Genomic DNA, 12,336 nt, shown 5'->3' with positions numbered 1-12,336 from the left:
AGACAGACAAGGGGATGTCTAGCAACCATGCCAGGCATAACACAAAACAAGACATCACCACACACCCATAACATAAACCCACACCAAACACAACAACAGGTAAGGGTAGGGGATAGAACAAAGAAACAAGGGGTGACAATGATGTTCAACTAGGATGGCCCTAAGACTGGACAGATGGAATCCAGGAACATCAACACTCCAACACACACACCAAGGCTGGAGACAAAACTAGATCTCAGGCTCAAAACACAAGGATAAATAGAGTCTAGAGACCACACCCAGTTCCACACCAAGGAAGACATTAACCCCACGACCACCAGACAGAAGGAGGAAAGAACTTAAAGGGGAAGTGCACACACAAGCATAAAAAGCAACACGTTGCCACAGGCAACAGCATGCGTGGCAACCATGTCACGGTGCACACAACAAAGGCGTGACACTGCCCCTGCATGCTATAACAGCAACATGTTGCCACAGGCAACTGCAAGCGTGGCAACAGTGTCACGGCGCACACCAAAGGCCGTGACACTATGTCCACAAATGCAGCCATCTTTTCATGCCTCCATTGCTTTAAAAATAAAAAGTGAGCAAATCTAAATGGTCTTAAATCTCCAATTATTCCACTAATTTTGTGTTTGCTGCTTATATGCAGACCTGCATCACTCCATTGGTTACAGAGTGAAAAACAAACCGTGTATTCTGTTCCTGTATGCTTGTGTTACTTCCAACTGTCCCCTCCTTCTACCATACAGATAGTAGAAGAAGAAGTAGATGTTCAAGAATACCACACTTTCAGGTGTCTTTTTTTTTTTTTAAGAATAAGCTGTACAAGAGTAAAAACATTGTGTCTGACCAATATATGACTTGCATTTTTTTGCAGTTTCCCATGTGTAGTCTCTATCTTTAATTCTGTGTTCTCCATGAGCCAGTGGGTGGACACTAGCTGCTGTGATGTCTCCCATACACTGCTCACAGAAAGTTTAAGGGACTCTGCTTACCTGTCACTATCTTTCAAATACGGAGAAGCAGAACGTGGAAGACATTGTAGAGAAGTTCTGACCACAAAAGAAGTGAAACCTGTAGCTGTGAGGCAGTAAAACTAAGGCTTCATTCAAACATCCCTAATGTGGATACACATAAGTGTCTATGGTATGGCTGTATTTTTCAGCCCAACCGCGGTTCTGATGGCCTAAAGTTACAGCATCATCGGCATATATGATGGTTAAGGTTTGGGTCATTAAACTAGCGGTCATTCAGGGAATTGCTGAAGCATGTCTTTCCCTCCATGGACTTCTATAGGCAGATGTAATTTTATCCTTCAGGGAACTGACAGTCTTGGTCTCTTAAGACAGATTCGGCAGACATTTCAGAGTGAATATCAATTTAGGAACAGAGCTGAGAAGTGGAGAAATATATATTACACAGTTTCTTATATTCACCTGCACTATTGATTTATGCAAAGTTTAACAGCTTTAATTGGTGATCTTATCCTATGCGTTCCTCCTTAGTTTAACTGTTGTGGTGGAATATCTTATAAAGACTGGTCCCAGAACATATACTTCAACTGTTCCCCAGAAAACCCCAGTCGAGAACGTTGCGCTGTACCCTACTCCTGCTGCCTCTATAGTGAGGATGAGGTAAGAATTTCCCAATGTAAATCATAAAGATTTTGTATTCATGCAAGAAGGAGGAGGAATCCCTCTCTAATAAATGAAAAAAATGTACTCATTACATGTATAGAACTGTATAGGATTTCTTGTTACATCTGAAAGTCACATCTAGAGTGGTATAATGCAGTTGTGTGAGAGGAGCAGAAAAAGTATGTGAGGTCAGTACAGGATCATTGAATCGTACATGATTTTTTTTACTTTCCAAGATTGTTTTGAATATCCAAAGATTTCCAGATGTCTTTGCTGCAACTGTTTTGTAAGGACAGCTTGCATGTCTCATAGACAGCATGTACATTTGCAGTAATGTCTACCTATGTGTGTTCATAGTGTCTTCAGAAAACTTAGTGTCATTTAATAGATAATGTAGACAACATCTTGATTTTGTTTTATTTCTACCAAGCAATAGGCGGAGAGCTATACATTCTTCTAGACGTACAGAGCAGTAAGCTAGTTTTGTTCTGTATCTAAAAAGCTACATAGAGTGCACATGAAGGACAACTTTGGTCTGTTAAATATCGGGGCAATGCATAAATACCCATATATTCTCTTGTAGGCTGTCGTGAATACCATGTGTGGATATGGCATGCAGACTCTCGACTACGTAGAGGCAGGAGAGTTTATACACACCAATGGCTGCATTGACAAGCTGGTTAATTGGCTGCATAGTAACCTCTTCTTGCTTGGAGGGGTTGCACTAGGTCTGGCTATCCCGCAGGTAACATAATACTACTCTTTTATATAACAACTGGTACTTATGAAGCACGTTATTAACACTTTAGGATTACGTGTTAAAAACAACTTGACAGAGATTCGGCTGCATTATAGTCCCCATTATAGTTAATGGGGCCGGACGGAGACTTACAAGCTTCCAGCAATGCCGGAATGCAGAGCAATCCAGCAGGGAACAGCCTGCCAGATCGTTAGCACTAGTGTGAAACTAGCCCTGTCAATAAAATGAGAGGGGAGTGTACTTAGCACCAAGAGGTGTAAACTGTAGCAGTGCTCCAAGAGCTATGAGGGCCCCTCGGTGCTCAAACTGCCTAATTTGCATAAATATAAAAGTCTACATATCTCTACATATCTCTGAAGCTGTATAAGCTAAAAAGAAAGGTATCGGCATGCTCAACCCTACCAGGCAATATTCTTAGTTTTTTTTTAATTCAAATAATTTTTTATTGATTTTTCAAGAAAAATTGTAATACAATTACAATATAAACCCTCCAGTCCCACCCAACCCCACCCACTGCAACCCCCCCCCCCCCCCCCCCCCAAGTGCACGACCATCAGCAGACAGCAGTATCAAGTCTCCAATTACATTTGGAAAGTCCATCTGGATGCGTCTTAGTCCTTTCTCATCTAAACAAATCTGTTTCTTCCCAGAACTTCTGCATTGCCAAATAATAAGCAGCCATGTATTATATCAGTATCGACATCCTATCACAGTTCACTTACACTTATCTGACCATTCACACATCATCCACTTCCATCCCTACCATTTCTCACACACCCTACTGACAAATCTTCTGACAGATTATAATGCATAATCCACGAGGACCATATTTCCTCAAATTTTTTCCCCGAATTTCTTTTCAAGTAAACATATTCTTCTAATTTAACCAATGTATGCACCCTCCCTACCACTTCCTGAATCGTAGGAGCTGCTTCATCAATCCAGTGGAATGCTATACACTTTCTTGCTTGGTACAATACCCTCATGACAGCAAGTTGACAGCAAGCTTTTATGCAGACGGATCTTCGGATATGAAAGTAACCTACGGCCACGGATCATGGACGCGGATGCCAATCTTGTGTGCATCCGTGTTCTTTCATGGACCCATTGACTTGAATGGGTCCGCGAACCGTTGTCCGTCAAAAAAATAGGACAGGTCATATTTTTTTGACGGACAGGAAGCATGGATCACGGATGCGGCTGCAAAACGGTGCATTTTCCGATTTTTCCACGGACCCATTGAAAGTCAACGGGTCCGCAAAACAAAACGGAAAACGGCACAACGGCCACGGATGCACACAACGGTCGTGTGCATGAGGCCTAAGTATTATACTCTACATAGTCTTTGTATGAGGTTGTCTATCAAAAAAAAAACAAAAAAAACACATATAGTTTGTGTTTTCTCAAACTGTAGTAAGGTGAGGCAGTAATTTGATTAAATGTGCTCAAACCAATAGGGCAGATTCCTGTTGATCGAGACAAGTTTTAGTATCATAGATGTAACTAATATCATTAAAGGGTTTCTCCAGGCTTTCATGAATATATTGTGTGGTGCCCTCTGGAGGGAGGATAGTCTGCTCAGTACTTAACCCTCCTCCATGACTCCAATTGCACCATTTCCACTTTCCACACGTAACTGACGGGACTAGAAGCAGGCTCTTCTGCCCAGGTCCCAATCACGTGTTCTCGAGTAGTCTAGTTCAGCTGCAATTACAGTACAGATGGAGCGATGGAGGAGTAAATGCTGACAGACTATTTTCCCTCCACAGGTCAGGAACAGTGATGAGCAGCAGGGGTAATATTCAAATTCACGATATTTCGCAAATATTTTGGCGAATATTCGTCATATTTTCACGAAATTCGTGATCTCCAGTCATTATTTTCTTGATTGTGAAAATCGGCAATTGGAAAATTTGCGATCAACACTACTCCTAAAGTCAAAGATATTGCAGCCTTCTCATTGGCCCACATGCAAGAAGCAGTGAGGGATCATGGGTGGTGATGAAAAAAAATCTAGAATATTCGCAATTGCGAAAATATAGCACTATATTCTAGATATTCGCGAATTCTCGAAGTGCCAAAATACACGATAAAAATTCGCGATTAGAATATTCACGATCAACACTAGTCAGCACCCAGCAAGATTTTCATAAAAAGCTCGGAGAACCCTTTTTACAATCTTAAAGGGGTTTTCCCATCACAGACAATGGGGGCATATCGCTCGGATATGCCCCCATTGTCTGATAGGTGTGGGTCCCATCTCTGGGACCCGCACCAACACAGAGAATTTAGCGGGTAAAGGTGGTGGAGGGCACCATTCGTTTCTATGGGCCTACGAAAATATCCGAGAGCTGGCTCGGCTATTTCTGTTGGCCCCATAGAAATTAATGGGAGCGGTGGCCGCACTGCTCCCATTCACTTATATGGGGAGAGTACTTGGCGGTGGCCGGACCCCGGGAAACCCAGGGTCCTCCAGCCACCACTCTCCCCGCTCCATTCGCCTAACGATATGCCCCCACTGTCCGTGATGGGAATAAGTGGATGAGTAAAAAAATCATAGGCCAGTTTAGGTTTGGTCTGAGCTAGCTGTTTACTCAAACATATTTAGTGAAATGGGTATTCCCATCATTGATCCTGGGGTGATGGGGCCTCATCACAGCTTTTCCCTCTCTGGCGATGCTCCTAGACCCAGCTATGCACAGCCCCTGTCACTTGAATAGAGCTGTGTTGTATTCCCCTTCCACAGCGGGTGGACAAGAGCATTGCTAAGCAGAGAAGAACTGTTAAGGGACTGCAGCAGACCCACATTCTCTGGGTCCATGGGGGTCCCGCTGAAAGTCAGACCCCAACCAATCAGTAAGTCCTGGCTTATCCTGATAATATGTCATCACAGAAAGTATTGGGGATACCCATTTACGGCAGGACAAATTCAATCTTTTCTCATAATAGTTCATATGAACAGTGGTTGTTTTGTATGAGACAACCCACTGACTGCCGGTAGTATACTGCTTTCACGTACACATATCTAATGGTTGTATATAGTGGTGTAAGCTTTAAATGTATCTATTTCAGATTGTTTACTACTGACAGAATATGAATAAATATTACAGTATTGTAGGTTGTTCTTTAGCTTTATTTTAGTGCATCATATGGGGATGATACAGACGCCTCTGTGCTGCTCCATGGACTTCTATAGGAGAGCCACCAAACATGCATAGTAACCAAGAAGCTGCTCTATTCAGCTGGCGAGAGCAGTACAGCATAGCCCATAATACTACTACATAACAGTTTGGGGAGCATACAAGAGGAGCTGTGATGTGATGTGATGTGAGGATCACTTGGTGGGAGGGCATTACTGCTCACAAGACCATAAAAAACAGGCAGCTCCAAGTGCTACAGACAGGTGTACAGCAGGACTAATGGGGGTAAGAAAATCTTATAAGGGATGTCAATACTATGGTGATTGGTTGCAAAACCAAATAAAATGAGTTATGAGAATGCCTCCTTAAAGGGGTTCTCGGGGAATTAAGAAAATGAAAATACTTGAATATTACTTAATTATAAATATATTCACAAATACCTTTCATTAGTTATAATGGCTCGTTTTGTCGGGAGAACAATCATTAGGAGAAATAAAATGGCCGCAGTCCTATTAGTGCACACAACCGGTCCTAATCACACAGGAGGACAAGTTACTTCACAAAGAGCTGCCTCCTCCTCATCTCTGTTCTGCTTGTCAGAGAATATGATCCTGAATACAGCTGATAAGATCTTCAGCTGAATCTCTGTAGGAATGGAGTTCATGAAAAGACATGGAGTACTGAGAGGACAGACTGTGGTAATGTGGGGCTGTGGTAATGGAGACTGCATACAAGTGCTGCTACTCATCAGTCACCCCCACCCCCTCTCTGTACTTCATGTCTCCTCATGAACTTCATTCCTACAGAGATTCAGTTGAAGATCATATCACCTGTACTCAGGATCATAATCCCTGACAAGTAGGAGGGGAGGATTAGAAGTAACTTGTACCTCCATGTACTAATAGGATGGTGGCCATTTTATTTCTCCTATTGATTGCTCCCTAGACAAAATGAGCCATTATAACTAATGAAAGTTATTTGGGAATAAATTTATCATAAAGTAATATTTATGTATTTTTATTTTATTAATTCCCGGAGAACCCCTTTAAAGGAGTTGTCTCACTTCAGCAAATGGCATTTATCATGTAGAGAAAGTTAGGGTCCATTCACACGTCCGTTGTTTCTTTCCTGATCTGTTCCGTTTTTTGCGGAACAGATCTGGACCAGAAAAAAAATCGGACAGCTCAATGTCAGATTTTTTTTCAGGACCCATTGAAAATGAATGGGTCCAGATCTGGTGCAGATCTGTTCCGCAAAAAACGGAACAGATCAGGAAAGAAACAACGGACGTGTGCATGGACCCTTTAAGGCAGTTACTAATGTATTGTGATTGTACATATTGCCTCCTTTGTTGGTTTCATCCATTTTTATATTGCATTATACATTGCAGGTTTTCAGAGGTTACGACTACCCTGCAATCCAGCAATGGTGGCCTCTCTGGCGGCCAGGACCACGGGAGTGCAAATAGACTGGGGCTTTTTCCTATAGTGTGCAAACAGGGTCACCACTGCTGGATTGCGGGGTGGCTGTAACCATGGAAATGAGCAGTGTATAATGTGATGGAAAAATTCATCCAGCCAGCAAATGAGGTAATATGGATAATCGCAATACATTACGAAGTGCCTTGCCTACTTTTTCTAGATGATAAATTCCATTTGTCTAAGTAAGACAACCTCTTTAAAGATCTTGAAATACTCGTGGTAACTCTTGTCTGCTCTTTTCTTTCTTTTGAAAAAGCTGGTTGGAATTCTTCTATCTCAGGTTCTTATTAACCAGATCAGAGACCAAATCAAACTCCAGTCATATAACCAGCAGCACCGGTCAGACCCGTGGTACTGACAGAAGGATAGGCGTCTGCGTCCAACACTGCTCTGAACAGCAACAATGCAGCAGGCAAAGAAAAAAAAAAACGTCACAGGAACCTGGGTACAGTGTGATAATGTTGAAGAAGCGAAATGCAGCAGTGCCGGAAGGAAGCAGCAACAGAACATCCGTCTGGATCAGAACCACAGACTTGAAGGACTAAAATTAACACTTGAAGCAAAGCCTCTGTACTGTTAGGGTGTTGTCATTGGTTAGGTTACTTAATTAACTCAAACACCATAAAGCTTTTAGAATTAAAGGGGTATTCCAGCTACCAAAAGTATTATCTATCTCCAGCAGTTCCTTAGAGCAGTGGTCCCCAACCTTTTTCGCACCAAGGACAGGTTTCATGCAAGACTATTTTCCCAGGGACCGGGTGGGGGTTCTGGGGTGGGTGGGGCTAAGAGTCTTTATTTTTCTGTTTCGGCGCTCACCACATTTCAGGCGATATGTAATATGTTTATTTATTGTTTATATATTTTATATGTAAAATTGGGAAAGGGGGTGATTTCTACTTAATATTTTGGTTTTTTAACTTTTTATTTTTAACTTTTTATTTAATAGAACCTGGGATCTTTTAATCTCTTGTCCTATTCACCCTAATAGAGCTCTATTAGGGTGAATAGGACTTTACACTCTCCCTACTGCCCTGTGCATAGTACACACAGCAGCAGGGAGCTTATCATGGCAGCCAGGTCTTCAGTAGTATCCTGGCTGCCATGTTAACCGATCATAGCCCGAGGATTACACTGCTGGGGCTCCGATCAGAACTGCCACTGCACCACCAAGGAGGGGAGGGGACCCTGTGGCCACTGCCACCAATGCTTTTAATACTGGTGGGGGTGCACTGCGCCACCAATGTTTTTAATACTGGGGGGTGGGTGCACTGCGCCACCAATGATAATTAACCTTTAATACAGATAGAGGAGGCGGGTTCGGCAGAATCACATAGCTGGCACCCGACCTCTGACAGGGAGCTGTGATCAGCGGCAGTTAACCCCTCAGGTGCCGCACCTGTATCTGTAAGAGGACCTTTCATGGATCCATACTTTATTAACTAAGTAGCAGGACATGTAGAGCGACGCCCAGGGATCTCCCTGCACTTGCTATTATTCCTGGGCGCCACTCCATTCGCCTGATGTAGCCCCCGTTACCGTCTTCTGCGCTGTATGCTAATTAATTAATTAACTATCGGAACACCAGGGAGGAGACATCAGCTTTTCTCACTGGGCGTTCCTTCTCCCTGTAGAGTGCAGAGCGTCACAGCCAGGGAGAAGGTGAGTTATTTTTTTTTCTCCCTGGCTGTGATGCTCTGCGCAGTGATTGGACAGCGCTACAGCCAGGGAGAGGGAACGCCCAGGGAGAAAAGCTGATGTCTCCTTCCTGGTGTTCCGATAGTAGTAATTAGCATACAGCGTGGGAGAATGTAACTGGGGCTACAGCGGACGAACGAAGCGGCGCCTAGGAATAATAAGTGCGGGAGATCCCAGGGCGCCGCTCTACATGTCCTGCTACTTAGTGAGTCTGGACCCATGAAAGGTTCTCTGATTAATTATCATTGGTGGCACAGTGGCCACAGTCACTCCCCTCCTCCGCCCACTCTCTTCTCATTGGTGGCAGTGGCTGGCCGGCATCACAGTTGGAAGGAAGGAAAGCTCTCCTTCCTTCCTGCTGTATGGCCGCGCTGTGTGTGATGTGCGTGTCGGGCGCGCATGCGCCTGGCGTCTCCGCTCCTCTGTAACTATCTTCCAGGTCCCGGCGGTTGGGGACCGCTGCCTTAGAGAATGAATGGAGCTCAATCTGCTCCTCCATCAGGACTGGGGAATGGAACGCCCATTCTCGGGATCAGTGGGGTTCCCAGTGATTGGTGGTGGTCCAATCAGTTAGTTATCCCCTACCTAGTGGTTAGGGGATAACTTATAGTAACCAGAGTATCCCTTTAAAGAGCTATTTGCTTAGTTACAGTATATTTCTGATACTGGTATATGCATTGACATAGTAGAACAACTATACAGATGATTGCCTTAATACTTTATATACTCCATTCTCCTATAGACAGCATTCAGTGGGCACTTCTCTCCAGTTAAAAGAATTTCAAATGAAGGCATTTACTCATTGTACTATAATCCCACTTACATGCAAATGTACCATTCAGTGAATTCTAGAATGAACTGTATTGAATAGAGGCAGCAGCATCATAAAAACTGTGAAAAATATTTTTTTCTACTTCTACAATATCCAGTTTCTGCAGGTGCCCCCATAGTCTGCAGCATGGCCTATCGCTATTTCTAGAACAGTGCCTAAAGTAGCCATACACAGGGCAGGAGATTTACTCTTAAGATATTCAATTGGAATTATTAGAAGTAAAGTAATGTTATGTGAGTGTAGTTTGTTGTGATCCTATGATTTTATTGTTTCTTGACTGTTAAGTTATTTTTACGTGTACAATAATCTAGGATTATGATCAACTCTTTATTGCATCTGCTGAAACGTGACTCCTATATCAGGGACCACAGATTTGAAAATATCTCTTGTAGATAACAGAGACCATACAAACAGTAGAAAGTATAACTTAATGGCAATAACATTTATTACCAAAGTAAGCATTTTTTCCTAAAGAGTTATGATTCATGAAAATTTATGAATTTTGCTAGAGTTTAATAAAAAAAATATGCATTTCCAAAGTCGGTGTAAATGCACTGTGTTTGGTATAGTACAGCTCCTTGTCATTTTGGCACAATATGATGATTGTACATTGTTGATTGGGTATTGAAGGTCATTAAGATGAATATTGTTGCATACAAGTGTAACACTGATGTGACAGCATATATACATAGACTTAGAAGTAGAGAAACATTCACTAGCTACATTCTAGATATAGTGATTTTGCTATATGTATCATCCCAACTATTGTGAAATTCCAAGGAGTTGTGTAGATATCAGTTTGCTTGTGTGTCTAGCTATTGCTGTTACATACGTGTCATAGCGCCCCCTGGTGTTCTTTTTATTCCCTCTTAGAACTAATGTGTTCTGTCACACTTGTACCTCCTTTCCAGTCCCCGGGTAGTCTTGTAAAAAGGCAGCAGAATGAGTCCTGCTTTTGTGCAGGCCAGCCAGTAAGAATATAGAAGACACTTTTTCTCACTGGTACTGGACACATTAGGTGGACGTCCTGGGATCAATGATGTTTTTGAATCAAATGAAAACCAGAGTGTGCAATAACAAACACGTCTTTTGGTACTTTAAGATTGATGTTCCATCCTCGGGATTTTCCTTCAATATCTAATCAACAGAGGTCCCACACCCTGCATCCCTATGGTCAGCTGTTCTACAGTAGCTCAAGGGCCAAAAGTCAGTGCCAGAACTTTACAGCTCTGTCCATTTCTGTGGTCCCGTTGTAGTGAATGAGTGCAGCTCTGCAAATACCAGCTCCGTCCATTACCAAAATGAGTTCCGTCAATTTCCAGAGCGGTGTAGTTCTGGAGCTGTCTTTGAGTGCCGAAGCTACTGCAGAACAGCTGATTGGTGGGGTGCAGAGCGTTGGACCCCCTGCTAATCAGATATTGATGGTCTATCCTGAGGATAGACCATCAGTATTAAAGTACTTGAAGACCCCATTAATTCTTCCAATTGAAACCTTATGTGTGATCTAACAGAAAAATGTATTCATGGGACAACTACTTTCAGCATAACACTGGCTATAGACATTTTATTAGATATTTTTTAGCAGATCCTGATGTTTTGAGGAGATCCAACATCAACCTGTTATCTGTGGGTGCCAGCGCTGCCTTCTTTTCATTGTTTACCTGCTCGCAACAGCAGCGGTGAGCAGGTATAAGTACAAGACGTCATCCCATACATTTCAGTGGGATGGCTCGTTCCTGCAAGCAGGCAAACACTGAAGGGAAGGCAGCGCTCGCACAATGTGCGCCCTTCTTTTCAACCAGCTGAACAGCGAGCGTGCTGGGAGTCGGACCCACGCCGATCTGATATTGATGACCTATCTCGAGGATAGTTCATCAATAAAAATAACTTGGGCAACCCCTTTAACCTGCAGTGTCTTGTTGGCTTCAGAGTTAAGCAGCACCAAAGCTGTCTGACAACTAGTTATCCCCACTATTGAAATAGCATGGCTGAGACAATATATGTTTATAGGGCAATATGCTTAATTTGTTCTTTCAAAGTCTGTCATGTCTGTGTCCAGCCCAGCTTCTCTTAACAACTGAATATTCAGTTAATTTCAGTTAACCCTAATATTTTTGCCGCTTTATATGTGATATAGGGATGCAGGGTTTCTTCAAACTGTAGAACTGCTTATTAAAAAACGAGGAGGTAAGAAAAATCGGGGTTTTGTAGCATTACTATTTTGCTGTTAAAGGGGTTGTGCGGCTAAACAATATTGATGACCTATCCTCAGGATAGATAATCAATATCAGATCGGCAGGGGTTTGACTCCCAGCACCACCGCCGATCAGCAGTTTGAAGAGGACGGAGTAGTTGTAATTACACTGCGCCACCTCTACAAGCAACAGGACATGCAGGTAATTCTGATTGTATCCATGATTGTTACCATTCAGACGTGTGTAATTTTCCGCTGTGGATTTGAAATTCATGTCATAGAAAAATAAGTGACATGTCAGCCAGGTTATGTGCACGTGATTGTATCAGTTTTGCGGTCCACAAACCACAGATCCTCAAAATATGGATACCGTCCGTGTGCATGCCGCAATTTACTCACTCCCTTCACTAGAACTGCCTATTTGTCCTCAAAACGAACAAGAATAGGGCATTTTCTATATTTTGCAGAACAGCTACATGGATTAAATATTTGCTGTCCACATTTTTTGTGGACTCCTAGAAATGAATGAGTCAGCGTGCGATCCGCTAAAAGTGCAAATTGGACACAACCCAAAATACAGTCATGTGCATGTAG

At 42.7% G+C, this 12,336-nt stretch overlaps 1 protein-coding gene across 1 annotated transcript in view; it reads left to right on the top strand.

Annotated features, from left to right (window-relative positions):
* Positions 1 to 7,764, top strand: part of TSPAN33 (tetraspanin 33) — an 88,334-nt gene extending 80,570 nt beyond the window's left edge. Inside the window, exons 6-8 of the mRNA XM_040413484.1 lie at positions 1,509 to 1,637; positions 2,224 to 2,385; positions 7,278 to 7,764. Of these exons, the coding sequence (XP_040269418.1) occupies positions 1,509 to 1,637; positions 2,224 to 2,385; positions 7,278 to 7,379 (393 nt within the window). The 3' untranslated portion in view covers positions 7,380 to 7,764. The remainder of the gene's footprint in view (positions 1 to 1,508; positions 1,638 to 2,223; positions 2,386 to 7,277) is intronic.
* The last annotated feature ends 4,572 nt before the right edge of the window (positions 7,765 to 12,336 follow it).

The sequence above is a fragment of the Bufo bufo genome, chromosome 1 (genome assembly GCF_905171765.1).
Source record: "Bufo bufo chromosome 1, aBufBuf1.1, whole genome shotgun sequence".
Lineage (NCBI taxonomy): Eukaryota > Metazoa > Chordata > Amphibia > Anura > Bufonidae > Bufo > Bufo bufo.
Note: the sequence above shows the minus strand (reverse complement) of the source record. Positions and strands in the feature narration are given on the sequence as shown.